We start from the raw sequence: 14,161 nt of genomic DNA, 5'->3' as shown, positions 1-14,161 counted from the left end.
TTCAATCCCCAGCACCCTATATTGTCCCCTGAGTCCTTTCAGGAGTGGTCGCTGAGCACAGAGCCAAGAGTAAACCCTAAACGCTGCCTAGTATGACTCTAAGCCCCCCACTCCCCTAGCCCCCAGAGAAAGGTTTGGCTCCAGATAACCCCAAAGGTCAGCATGTTCTATTCATGTGAATACACACCCACTGTACCCAGGAGGACCCCAGGGCCTGAGAGGATTCCTCTGACCCCAGACAGGGCCCCCTCCTGCAGGTGGGGACTGCTGAGAGAGCCAGGGTGGTCGAGGACCTTTTAATGGTCACCCCCCACTCCACCCTCCTCTCACGTCACCAAGACCCAGGGGTGACGCCTGCCCTTCCCATCCCTCAGGGGTTCCCTCGGGAACCATGTCCTCCTTGTTCAAGCGGGACGCCACGAGCCTGGTCAGGGAGCTGGGCAGGCAGGGTGAGCTGGTGCCCGTGGACAGCCTGACCAGCGCCCCTCGCCTGCGCCCCTTCTGCCTGGTGAGGAAGAAGCACAGATGCCACCCCTGGCCTTGGGACACCCCGGTCATCCCCACAGAGTACTCGCTCATGGACGTGCTGGAACCAGGCTCCCCGGATCCAGGTACCTCTGGAGGGACTGTGGGTGGCGGAGGGTGGGGCGGGGGGAACGCAGCTACCAGGGGCAGCTGGGGGAGATGACGCCTGTGGCCGAGCCAGCAGACGCCCACTGGGCAGGCATGCAGAAGCGCGTGGCCTGCCTGTGCCTGGCCTAGAGCAGACCCTGGACACCCTCTCCCGCAATGGGGGGTGGCGGGGTGCCAGTGTCCTCCCCTGCTCCTGAGCTGCCTGGCAGCAGTGACAATGGTCATTTCATAGGGCAGCAGTGGCTGACACGGTTGGGGGCCAGCTGCATGCAAGGGCCCTGCAGCCTGTTTCTGCTTCTATCTGAGGAGTAGGAAGAGGAGGAGGAGGAGGAGGAGGAGGAGAAGGGAGGAGGACGAGGGGGGGAAGGAAGAGGAGGAGGAGGAGGAGGAGGAGGAGGGGGGCAGAGGAGGAGGGGGGAGGAGGAGGAGGAGGAGGAAGAGGAGGAGAAGGGAGGAGGAGGAGGAGGGGGAAGGAGGAGGAGGGGGGGAGGAGGAGGAGGAAGAGGAGGAGAGGAGGAGGAGGGGGGCAGAGGAGGAGGAGGGAGGCGGAGGAGTTGGGGCAGAGGAGGAGGAGGAGGAAGAGGAGGAGAGGAGGAGGAGGGGGGCAGAGGAGGAGGGGAGGAGGAGGGGGGCGGAGGAGGAAGGGGCGGAGGAGGAGGAGGAGGGAGGGAGCAGAGGAGGAGGGGGGCGGAGGAAAAGGTGGGGCGGAGGAGGAGGGGGGTGGAGGAGGAGGAGGAGGAGGTCCCGTCTCTCTTCTGTACCTTTGTTCCCTTCCACAAATGGGGAAACGAGGGCTGGAGAGACAGAATAGCAGGGAAGGGTGGTCCTTGCATGCTGGTGACATTTGTTCAATTCCCAACTTTGCGTAGAGTTCCGCAAGCACTGTCAGGAGTGAATCCCAAGCACTACCAGGTGTGGCCCCCCTTTCCCACCAAAATAAAAGCCAAGAGGAAAAAAAAAAGCCAAACACGTAGATAGAGAAGCCAACCCAAGATGGCCTGGTAGGCCCCAGGTTCCCCTTCTAACCTCTCTCCCCGCAGAGGTAAGCCAGAGTCAGCCTATCCATGTCCAAAAGATGGCGACAGGAGCAGGGACAGGGGCCCCAGGCGCAGGCTCTGGGCCACAGGGACAGGCAAGCAGCAAGGGGACCTGCGGTGCCAAGCTGGCTGTGAAGACTCTCAGTGTTTCCCCCAACACCTGGGAGACACTGGTGGAGCAGAGGTGAGTGGGGTCGGGGAGGGCCTTCTCTGCTGAGCTATACCTGGGTCCTGCCAGCCTGAGGAGGAAGGGCAGGAAGGGGGAGGCAGGAGAGAAAAGCCCGAGTGAGGAGTGGGGAGCCGGGAGCCTGCCCTTCCCAGCGGAAGCAGTACCTAGGGAAGAAAGCGTGGGCAGGTCAGAGTGACTGCAGTGAGGAGGGACACAGGTGCCGTGGGTGGAGGAGGGGACCTTGGGAATGGCAAGGAGCAGCTTCTTGGTGTTGCTCAGAATTGTCAGGAAGGAGATGAGCTCAATGTCAGAAATTGGGGCTGGAGCGATAGCACAGCGGGTAGGGCATTTGCTTTGCACGCGCTGACCCGGGGTCGATTCCAGCATCCTGTATGGTCCCACAAGTACCACCAAGAGTAATTCCTGAGTGCAGAGCCAGGAGTAACCCCTTTGCCTCGCCAGATGTGACCCCCCCCCAAAAAAAAAAACCAGAAATCAAGAGTTGGATGGTGTGGGTGATTTTTTAATGTGGATGGATGGATGGACGGATGGATGGGTGGATGGATGGATGGATGGATGGATGGATGGATGGATGGATGGATGGATGGATGGATGGATGGATGGATGGATGGATGGATGAATGGATGGATGGATGGATGGATGGGTGGGTGGATGCATGCATGCATGCATGCATGCATTTAAGAGTAAGGGAGGTAGAAGATAGGTAATAAAATATAATAGATTGGCGCTAGGTAAGGCTAGCAGGCAAGGTGTTTGCTTGTGTGCAGCCAACTAGGATTGGACTCCTGACAAGTCCCCCAAGCCCTACCAGAAGTAATCCAAGAGCACAGATCCAGGAGTAAATCATGATCATAGAAAGGTTAAAGAAGAGAGATCAAAACTCGAAATGAGACAGAGGACAAGTCTTTGATAGAGACAAATACAGACAGATGCAGAAGAGAAGATAGAAGACAGACTAGAACAGAGGAAGAGAGGCCAGGGAGAGAGAACAAGGGTTCAAGTCCTTGCCTTGCATGTGATCGACCCTGGCACCATGCTCGCTCCTCTGTAGTAAGCCCTGAGTGTTGTCAAGTGTGCTCCCAAAACAAAACAAAAAATTAAAGAAAAGATGATGGCAGATCAATGCTAGATTGTGGATTATAGATAGGTGATAGGGGATTGAAAGAAGACAGACCAAAGACAGATGGATTGTGGGGCTGGAGCAATAGCACAGCCGATAGGGTGTTTGCCTTGCACGTGGCTGACCTGGGTTCGATTCCCAGCATCCCATATGGTCCCCTGAGCACCGCCAGGGGTGATTCCTGAGCGCAGAGCCAGGAGTAACCCTTGTGCATTGCCAGGTATGACCCAAAAAGCAAAAAAAATAATAATAATACAAATGGATTGATAGATCAATAAATGACAAGTTAGGTAAGAGAAGATGAACAATGATAGATTATAGATAAGCGATCGAAAGACCATAAATCATGAAAGACAGATGGAGGAGAAAGTGTGAGGTTTTGATGTGAAATCTGAAGAGTCTCCACCTTTCTCTCATTCTGCTCCGTTTGCAGAAAGCCAGCGGCCTCTGCCCTGGTTATGTTTGATTTCCCCCACCTGGACTGGCCTTAAGTGGGCGGGCCCTAAACACAGTCTTCCCCCCCACCCCAGGCCCTCTCCCTACCTTCACCCCTGCACTCACCAGCCCCTAGCCTAGCCCGGGGGTGGGGAGGGAGTGCTGGGAGAGCCCTTCCATCTCTGCTTCTTCTCCTCTCTCCCCGGACCCCCTGCTTGCAGGAAGGTGAGGGTGCCGCGGCCCCCGTTCCTGCAGAACCAGGAGAAGGAGAGCCTGTACGTAGTGACAGAGGCGGTGGAGACCGTGCAGGACAGCCCGATGCAGAGCAAGATGGAGGGTTCGGGGCAGTCGGCCCTCAAGGTGCAGACTCCATGCGCCCCGCCCTCGCGGCCCTCTCCCCTACCGAGTTGCTGTCCCGCTGGGGATCACCCTGGCTGTCTAAGGGGACAGTGTGGGGCGCGCATGTGCCGGGGGGTCTTGACTCCATGTGTCAGAATCCTTGGGAGTGATGCGTTTGGGGCTTTGGTGGTTGGGTTTGTGTTTGTTTGGCCGGAAGGGGGGTCTCCCACATATCATCCAGGTGTGTGTCCCATGAGAAGGTCTAAGACTGGGGCTGGGGGCCACCAAGGGGCTGTGTGGTGCTGGGGACCAGACTCCTACTGTCTCCCAGCCCCTGGACAAATCTGTCTGTTTTTAAAATCCTGTCATCCAGGGCCTGGGAGAGAGCTCAGGTGTTAGAGCACGACCTTCACTTGCACAAGGCTCTGAGTTTGACCTCTGGCACCTTAGCATCACTGAGCACGGCTGGAAGTGGCTCTTGTCAGCCCAGAGCACCGCTGGCTTGTGTACCTTGCCAAGTCTCCCCAGGAGTGGCTCTTTAAAAAAAATTTAAATAAATAAAAAAACACTGATATACAGACACTTGCCTCCCCACTCCCTGCCCACCATCCAGCCATCTTTCAGTTGTTCTGGATTATTTTTATGGTTTTTGGGCCACACCCAGCTGTACTCAGAGTTTACTCCTGGTTCTGTGCTCAGAGATAACCCCTGCTGGGCTCGGGGGACCATATATATGGGGTTCCCAGGGATCAAACACAGGTTGGGTGCAAGGCAAGCACCCTACCCGCTGTATCAAGGCTTCAGTCCCTCAATTCTGAGAGAAAACACCGTCCTGGCTATTTTTCTAACTCTCCCAAGTGATTCTTGGGGGCTGCCAGTATGGTGGGGGTCCCCGTGCAGGAGGACTCCTATCAGCCTCGGCTGTGGGTTGCCAGCTCGGAACTCCAGCTCTGCCAGGCTGGCCGTGTACCTGAGGCAAGTCACGTGGCCCTGGATCTGAGCCACATCCTCCATGAGCGACAAGTAAACTGGAGACTGTCATGTGAATAGTCATTCAGTCGGAGGCGCTGAGGCAAGGAACACGAGAGAAATTACTTTCCACGGAGGGCCTGGATTCGCTCAGATCCTGTGAAAGAGGTAGAGCGTCCTGAGATCTCCTTTTATGACCATCCCACTGTACACACCTCTACAGGGCTCAATTCTCTATCGATGTCATCAATAAAGGAGTTACAGGAAGAACATGCAAAGCCGAGAGCTTTTCGGGGGTTATACGTACCTGGGATCTGCATGCTAAAAACGGGCTAAGTAAGCACCTGGGATCTGTGAGAAGAAGAAGAAGAAGACTGACTCGCAATACTGAAATTTGTTATTTACTGAAGGCAGTTTAACGAAAGAGATGTTCGGCCTCATCCAAGCCAGTCTGGACACACGAGTAACCTCCCCCATTTTCATGGGTCCCATGTTCCTGCCCATGTGTGGGACAGTCTCCACGGGGTCATCCTGATGGCCTAGGTTGGCCCCAACAGGAGCGAGAGGGTGAAGACGAGGCACAGCTGGGGAGAGAGATGCAGGGCCGCGAAAGCAGGCTCCCTCCTACCTGGCTTCAACGTCTGCTGCCCAGCGGGGCACCCCAGCATTCTGGGCCTCCCCTTGGGAGCTCAGGAAGTTGGAGCACCCCCACCCCCGCCACCACCACCACCACCCCCACCCCCACCACCAGAAGCAGCGTCAGGGCCTGGCATTCTGCCTGTTGCAGCCAGTCCCCGCCCTGAGAGAAAAGGTGGGACATAGGTGCAGGATTAGCTCTGCACCCCTTCCTCGTCTGCCCCTCCAGGAGGCCTGGCAGGTTGGTTCCCATGGCAGGTTTTACAGGCGCAGGACTCCTGGCATGCAGAGCATAATGCTCCCTCCCAGGGAGCACAGGGCAGGTACGGGGAGGGGCTAGAATCCAGCTTCAGGCCAACCAGCCCGACAGCAGCAGCTTGGAACATGGCAAGGGGCTGCCCGCCCCGCCGCCACAGGCCCCTTTGGCAGGAGCCTGGGGACACAGCCCAGGGGGCGGAGGAGAAGACACGGGGTCACCACGGTGGGAAGCCATGGCGAGTGAAGTACTTGCTGCCTGGACACCGCCGGGCACTTGGGAGCCTGGCTTCTGTTGGAGGGTGAGGCGCAGTTGTCCGTGTTCCTGAGACTTGACCTTCCTGAGACTGTCTGTGCGAAGTAACAGGAAGTCCGTGAGCCCTGCGAGGTGTGCGTGATGGGAAAACCAGCGCAGGGGTTCTGCAGGGAGAAGTGAGTCCAGGCAGGTTGCTAGGGCCTGCCCCGGCAGACAGACATCCCGGCCAGGGCCCTCGCTCTGTCCATTTTTGTCCCTCAGACATTCATGCTCATTTCTAGCTTCCACCTCATAGTCCAGTGTTGTGTGTGTGTGTGTGTGTGTGTGTGTGTGTGTGTGTGTGTGTGTGTGTGTGTGTGTGCATGGTTCACCCCACCTCGGGTCTAGCTTCCAGACTCACTGTGCTGGGAATCTGCAGTCAGACGCCCCGCCAGCTGCTCCCCTCCCCTCTCCCGCCGGAAGCCACTACTGTCTTCTTGTCGTACGAGTGTGTTTGGGCCTAGTTGTTGTTCCTTCTTCTATTTGGTGGCTGTGCCCTCCACCTGAGCCTGACATCACCATGTTTGACTTGATTGGCTAAGCGTGCCGCCGTCCAGTGGCAGTGTTGTCTTGGTCAGAGGCCTCAGGGTCTCTGCCCATCTTGTGGCTGGGCAGGGCTCCCGTGAGTGTAGCCTCTGTTGTGCATCATCTGTCTGTGGGTGCCGGGGTTGTTCCCGACCTTGTCCCTGAGTCCTGCTGTGAGGAGTAGGGGGTAGATGGTATCCTCCAACTCAGCACTTTCATATTCTCTGGGGAACACTCAGAAGTGGTGAAGGTGGGCCACATGCTGTCCTTAAAATTTGGGGGGTAGAGAGGGGAGGTCTAGGCCACCCAGGCAGTGCTGAGGGCTATTCCTGGCTGTCTGGTGATGCTCAGGGTTCCATACGTGGGGTTGTGGGCATTCAGTCAGGGTGGGCCGTATGCAAGGCAAATACCTTAACCCCTGTACTGTCTCTGGCCCTCTAGAGTTGTCGTCGCCATTGTCATCATTGTTGTCTTCTTCTCCTCCTCCTCCCCCTCCTTCTCCTCCTCCTCCCCTCCTCCTCAATGAGAGACGTTACTGATGCCCCCTCAAACAAATCGGTGAGCAATGGGATGACAGTGACAGTGACAGCATACAAGAATTTTTTGCACGAAGGAGACAGTGGTTAGATCCTGTTTGGAATTTTGGAACAACAGCGATATCGGTCAGGCAAAACCTTCAATTGAATATGATATGGTCAATTTCATTGTGGAACTGTCCACCGGGAGACTCCCATGTCCAGCGTTTAGATTCGGCCTTCTGTAACTGTGAGTTACCATGGATGGTCTTGGTCAACATGATGAACTCAGACAGTCTCTCACCGTGATCGTTCCATTCTAGGCCATGGTCCCAATGTGGAGTTCTTCGGGCAACCTTCTCGGACCTATCTTGGCATTAACATCACCAACAATGATCTTGTAGAAGGTGTGGTCTTCTTTATAGGAACTCTCCAGATCCATGTAGAACATCTCAATTTCTTCTTCTTCTTCGTAGTTGGATGTTGGTGTGTAGAAGACAAAGATAGAAACTGCTGACAGTGAGCCACATCTATTCAAGTGTAATTGTCCAATTCAATCATTCAATTGAATTTGACCGATTCGTAATTGATCTATTCAATCATTCGAATGACTCAATGCTCATGGCCAAGTTTGTGTTGACAAGGACACCAACGCCACTGACACCTCTTGTTGTCTCATGTTCCGAGGAATAATTCTTCTCCAGCATGATGTGATCAATGTCTTCTCATTTAGGTCAGACCAATGACATCGTACTTGATCTTTTGTGCTTACACCATCAGGCCCTTGATGGATGCTTCCGATGCCAGTATACGTGCATTGAAAGTACAGTCATTTTAGTCTTTCTTCATTTTGGCAGTCTAGTTCATCCCTGACATTTTTTCAGCCTCTCCTTGCTCATCTTTCTTAACGCTGACGTATTGGGGGTTCTTTCGGTGTTAGGTAAATGAGGCCCATTGTTGTTACTGTTTTTGGCATATCGAATATGCCACGGGTAGCTTGCCAGGCTCTGCCGTGCGGGCGGGGTACTCTCAGTATCTTCCCAGGCTCTCCGAGGGGGATGGAGGCTTTTAGGCCGGCATCCAATTGCCCTTAGAGGTGTTACCATGGTTCACACCATATTTGAACCCTATCAAATATGGTGCAGAAATTATGGAAAATGGGTATTAAGTGTTTTATGGTGTGTCGCAACGCTTTGTGGTCACACAGTCCAGAGAGCAGCCTGGAGCATGGTGGTGGCTAGGTAGTGGAGGTATTGCTATTATCGGTGTGGGTTTGAGTCTTGTCCATCTGGAGCAGTGCCCAGGGCTTGCACCCGGGGTGCTGGAACACATGCAGCGCTTGGTGCTTCACTGTGGAGCCCCACACACTGTCCATTTAATGCTCCTTCTCTTCTGGTAATATCCCATCTGACTGGTGCTGACGCCCTCCCCCCCGCCCCCCTGCTTCTTGTAGGTTTGCGTCCCTGTGCAGGACCATTTTAGAGCCAGCATGTCTCCCTGGACAGAAATGCTTTCGACTGGGGCTGGAGCGATAGCACAGCTTGCTTTGCACGCGGTGGACCGGGGTTTGATTCCAAGCATCCAATATGGTCCCCCAAGCACCTCCAGGAGTAATTCCTGAGTGCATGGGTCAGGAGTAATGCTTCTGCAATGCCGGGTGTGACCCAAAAAGAAAAAAAAAATGCTCTTGACTTATTTTCCCAGCCACTGCTGTGTGTGCAGTCAGCTGGGAAAGATGCTGGCCTTGCTGTGCCTGGGAACCCCGCCCCTCCCCTCCAGCCCCTGCTCCCCAACTGACCCCCGCAGACTTCCCCTGCTGTCAGCCTCCCAGGACCACTTCCTGCAGGCTCATGACCGGTCCTCCCTGCCGACCACCCAGGTGCCCACGGAGAAGGCAGAGGTCGTCCCGGAGGGCAGCGTCATGGCCTACAGAGTGCTGCGGCTGGTGATCAAGGAGGATCGCTGGGGTGAGTGGGCGCTGGAGGGGCGGGGTCAGGACAGCCGGGGGGGCAGGGGCCACTTCTCCCGGTGGCTGAGGCCCCCAGAAATCAGCCTGCACCCGATGTGCAGTTCCTCTAGGACTGCTGGGCCGCCAGGGAGGGCTCCTGCCCCAGCCTGCTCCCCCATCTGCCCTGCGTGGAGTGCATTTGGGCAGATGTGGGCGTGGCCTGCACCCAGCCCAGGGGCCCTGCAGGCCTGGGCTGAAATGAACTCTGGACGGCCAGCCCTGACCCTCCAAGCGGCAGGGCAGGCCTTGGTAGGGGGGTGGGAGCAGAAAGAAGGGACTGAGACACTCCACATCCTCCTGGAAGGTGCAGGAACTAAAGGCGCCGGGGCATTAAGGGGTGAGCATGGCGGCTGTACCGTTTGTCACCCAGAGGGCCCTGCACAGTCACCTTAGGGTGCATTTCCCAGGACGCCCGGCTGTCAGGGACCCAGCACTCTCAGCTGTGGGGGGTCCTAGCACGTTCAGCTGTCGCGGCCGCAGTACCCTCGGCTATCAGAGCCCAGCACGCTCGGCTGTCGGGGCCCCAGCTCACTTGGCCCTCAGGGACCCCCGCTGCACCCTCTCCAGCCCAGGAGGGCTGGGAAAGAGCAATAGAGGCTCCCCCCTGAGCTTGGCCCCTCCTCCCTGTGCCCCCCACAGCTGTTCTGCACCTTCCCAAAGGCAAATTCTGCGGAGACACTTGGAGAGGTGAGCCCTGCCGCCCAGCCCCCAGCCTCGGAGGAAAGCCCCTTCCCACAAAGCCCATAGTTAGATTCTTTTTTTTTTTTTTTGCTTTTTGGGTCACACCTGGCGATGCACAGGGGTCACTCCTGGCTCTGCACTCAGGAACTCAGGAATTACCCCTGGTGGTGCTCAGGAGACCATATGGGATGCTGGGAATCAAACCCGGGTCGGCCACATGCAAGGCTAATGCTCTACCCGCTGTGCTATTGCTCCAGCCCCCAACCATAGATTCTTGGGGTCACTTCTCTCCTCTCCCATCCCCGTCACCCCAGAGGCAGCGAGGACCGGCTGTATTCCAGGCCCCGGTCAGGGTAGGGACAGGCCAGAAGCACAGAGAGACCCTGAGTAGAAGAAGGAGTTGGGGGGGGGGGTGTTAGCCTCCTGCACCCCTTGGGGCTGTCCACCCCCCACCACACACACACACACACACACAAAAACAAAAAACCCTCCTCTAACGCTCAGGAGCCTGGTCCCCACCTCACCGGCTTAGGGGGTCCAGGATGAATTCTGGAAGGTTCTCAGAGGCAGGTTGGGCCATGAACAAGACAGGGTTAGGGAGGAAGGAGATGGGGTGTCACCCATCCAGCCCTGCAGCCGGTCACCCTCGTGGGGGCATAGGACAGCTGAGCAGGGAGGCAAGGAGAGACCCCCGTGGGGCACCTCCCGCGAGGGTAGAATGGAATGAGAAGGTGGGGGCATGCAAGATAGAGGCGGGGCTCGGTGAGATGCCCATCACGCTGAGGGCGTGGGGTGGGGGTCGCTGGTCCCTCCCTCCACAGGCCCCGACTCCGACTGGCCCCAGGGCAAGGAGCCCGGCTTTGAGTTCCTGCAGCAGCAGCTGGGGGCCCAGCTGCAGGACCTGGCCGCGCTGCCCCCGGAGCTGAGGCTCACTCTGCTGGGGGCCCTTCGGGAGCTGCTCCGGACTCCCGAGGCCCTGCAGGAGCTGGAGGACTCAGTAAGGGGCGCGGGGGCCGGAAGGGTGGGAGGGGAGCAGCCTCGGGCCCCCAGCGGGCCGGGGGCTGGAGGGGGCACGTGGAGGGCAGGGGTGCCCACCGCTCGCTCTCTCCCACCCCTCCACCACAGCTGGAGAAGGCCTTGGACGTCGGGGAGCTGGCGGGGCTGAGTGGCCCCGGCGGCCTCGTCCTGAGCACGCTCCAGGACCCCGCAGGCGGCCTGCCGCCCTCGAGAAATAGGGCCATCCTCTGCATTCTTGGTGCGCTCGTGGGTAAGAGCAGCTCCAAGACCTTCGGCCCCGTCACCCCACCCCACCCCTGCACAGAGCCGTGCAGAGCATCCACCCGGCGTTTGTTCCAGAAGGCTCTCGGGTGCTAGAGTCAGCAGGGCCCTTTCGTCTGGCCCAGGTGGCCCAGGCTCTGCGGCCGGCTCAGAGTCGGGGGTCTTTGCTCCCTAGCACCGCCTTCCTGAGCCAGGAGAGAACGTGGCAGGAGACTGGGGGGCTGGAAATGGGCGGCGGTCAGAGTCCTCCGCAGACGGGACCCAGACCCCTGGAAGGTTGCAAGTGTGGCAGGGGCATCCTTGGCCATGTCTAGTGCTGCAGGCTGACGGCTCCCTGCAGCCCTCTCCCCTTTCCAGACCCCCCCCCCAATCTCTATGACTCCCATCCTGGGCCTGAGCCTCTCCAGCCCACACCTGCCTCGGGGCCTTGGCACAGGCTGTCCTTTCGCCAGAGAACCACAAGGCTCATTGTGCTTCTCCTTTGTTATCACTTAATGCAAGTTCCTGGAAGGGGGAGGGGGGCCCCAGGATGAGTCTCCTGACAGTCTGCTCCCCTCGGGGCTGGGCCGCAGACCCCCTTCTGCAGAGGAGACAAGCAGGTGGGGTCAGGTCGGGAGGATGCTGGCATTGGAAGCTGAGGTCCCCATCTGGGCATAACCCCCTCTGGGTAGCAGCCGCCCGGCTACCCACCGGGGCCAGCCGCTGGCTCAGCAGCGTGAAAGCGTTTTGTTGCATGACCCCCCCCACCACCACCCACTCAGAGATGATTAGTATGGCCAGAAACTGAGGGAGCAGGAGGGTCCCCAACTCACTCAAGAGAGCAAGGAGGATGGGGCTCACACCTTCCAGAACCATCCGGGCAGAGATGGCTCAGGGTGGCCCTAGTGGACCACCTAGGGTCCACTCCCCACCTGAGTACTCCCCACCTTGTCCACTCTCTCCACAGTGCTCAGCGACACCCAACTGAACCTGTTGGCTCAGTGCCTGGAGAGGGGCCTCCTGCCCCAGCAGCTGGAGCTGGTGAGACCCCCTAAGGGTGTGGGGGAACACAGTGCTGCAGGTGGGCTGCACCAGGCCCCGCCCACCGAGTGAGGCCGCAGTCCCGGGACCGTCCACTGTGCAGGGATCCGAGCCCGAGGCAGGACAGCGCGTGCAGTGGCAAGAGGGGGGGGAAGGGGAGGGGGTGCACAGGGAACAAGGCCCAGCGGGGGCCACTAGTAAGGGCCGCTGAGTGGCCCCTGCGGAGGCGCCCACCCCCGGCTCTTCCTCCAGGTGGTGAGCATCTTGAAGACGACCTTTGACCTGAGGGAGGAGACCACCGTCCCCGCCCCCCTCCCGCCCGGAGCCCTCTCCTCGCTGCCCGAGGAGGACGCAGCGCTGGCCCTGAGCCTGCTGGAGAGCTGCGGCCTGGAGCTGCAGGGCTCCTCTCACCGGCTCACCTGGGACCCCGATGTGCTGCCCCAGCTCTCTGCGCTCTACGGGGCCCTCGAGGGGCTGCAGCTGCTGGCCAGCCCCTGCGCCCAGCAGGCCCAGGCCTGAGGCGCCGCCGCCTCCGGAGGCTCCCGGCAGCTGACGCGGAGCCTCCACCCAAGATGCCCTGTGGCAACTAGAGCCCCAGCCCTCTTCACCCCTTCCGGGGCTGCTCCCAGACATCACACAACATCAGACACGGGTGGGTGGGGCAGGGGGTGACCTGTCACCTTAAAGTCCCCTCTGGAATCGGGTTTCTCCCATAGGAAGCAGGGGAGGGCTGGTTCCAGGACAGAGGCCCTGCCCCTGGCAACCCCTTCTGTCTCCCTGGCCCTACCCTAAGCAGGGGGATGGCCCTGATCCCGCAGGCTCACTCTTCTGCATAAAGAGCTCCCAAAGACCCTGGCTGTGTTGGCCGTTTGTTGTTGAATGCATCGCTGTTTCCGAGGACTCGGACCCTCTCCCCTGCCTTCTCCGGACCCTCTCCCCTGCCTTCTCCATCAGGCACCCGCCTTCCACCTGGTCCTCCCATCTGTCTTGGGAGAGGTGGAGCGGGTGGGGGCTGCCCTCTGGTGGATCACCTAGGTCCTGTGCGGTGGCCTCACGCAGCGAATCCACAAAGGGGGGCGGGGCGGTACCAGCTACAAGGTGCCAAACTAGTTCTACAATGTGTAACTTCTGTTCCCATCATCTAAGATGGAGAAAAATGATGTTACCACAGAGCAAAGACCAAGTCTTTGGGATGGGAACAGGCTATCAAGAGAGACTGACCTCAGGCAGGTTTCTTAACCTCTCTAAACTTGTTTCCTCAGTTATAAAATAGGGCTTAAGAAAGATGAAAGAGGCGTTGGAGCAATAGCACAGCGGGTAGGGCGTTTGCCTTGCACGCAGCCGACCCAGGTTCGATTCCCAGCATCCCATATGGTCCCCTGAGCACTGCCAGGAGTAATTCCTGAGTGCAGAGCCAGGAGTAACCCCTGTGCATCGCTGGGTGTGACCCTCCCCTCCAAAAAAAGCCAAAAAAGAAAGATGAAATAAGAGAGGAAGAAAGAAGGGAAGGAAAGAAGGGAGGGAGGGAAGAGCCAGAGAAATAGTATAGTACAGGGTCAAGACACCTGTGTGAATCCCAGCACCACACGTGGCCCTGAGCATTGCCAACGGTCACTCTGGGAAACAAAGCCAGGAAGTCTCTGAGCACAAGCATGGCCCACAAACCAAATAAAATAAGACATGACCGTTGGTCTGTGGCTTCACCCCTCCAATAGCACGTTGCCACACAGCAGCCCTTCAGTAAAGGCAAGTTCTGCCTTGAGAATCCCCTAAGGTGCAGCCACCAGTGCTCTGAGCTGGTTCTTGTCTAAAGTCCTCTTCAGTGTTAGGTCAGAACAAGGATCAGCAGCCGGCAGCCGCTGGGAGGTGTGAGGTGTGTGGGGCCTCGGGGGTCCTGGGTCTGAGAGCTGCTGCTGCTCCTCGTGTTAGGGCACCCTGGCTGCCTTGGGCCACCCCCACCTGTGTGCAGCCCTTCCCTTCCCCACTGAGGAGCCTAGCACTACTTCCCTTCCCCAGCCTAGCGCTACTACTGCCTTTGTGGCTCCTCCAGTTATGAGGCGCCCCCGGGGTATCATAAAACCAGGGGCAGCAAGCAGGGGGACTGCCACCTGTACAGTGACGCCACGACTCTGGTCCAACCATTGTCACCGCTCCACACCCTTCGCTCTGCTGGCCCCTCGCAGCCAGTCACTGTCCAGGAAGCCAAGCTAGGTCCGGCCCTGAGA

At 58.3% G+C, this 14,161-nt stretch overlaps 1 protein-coding gene across 1 annotated transcript; it reads left to right on the top strand.

Annotated features, from left to right (window-relative positions):
* The first annotated feature begins 391 nt into the window (after positions 1 to 391).
* LOC129401689 (gasdermin-A-like) lies at positions 392 to 12,455 on the top strand. Its single transcript, XM_055124470.1, has 8 exons — positions 392 to 611; positions 1,674 to 1,854; positions 3,637 to 3,775; positions 8,781 to 8,916; positions 10,460 to 10,635; positions 10,764 to 10,905; positions 11,863 to 11,936; positions 12,189 to 12,455. Exons 1-8 carry the CDS (start codon positions 392 to 394, stop codon positions 12,453 to 12,455), a joined length of 1,335 nt encoding a protein of 444 aa, XP_054980445.1.
* Positions 12,456 to 14,161: the final 1,706 nt, after the last annotated feature.

Source organism: Sorex araneus, chromosome 2, assembly GCF_027595985.1.
Source record: "Sorex araneus isolate mSorAra2 chromosome 2, mSorAra2.pri, whole genome shotgun sequence".
Classification (NCBI taxonomy): Eukaryota; Metazoa; Chordata; class Mammalia; order Eulipotyphla; family Soricidae; genus Sorex; species Sorex araneus.
Note: the sequence above shows the minus strand (reverse complement) of the source record. Positions and strands in the feature narration are given on the sequence as shown.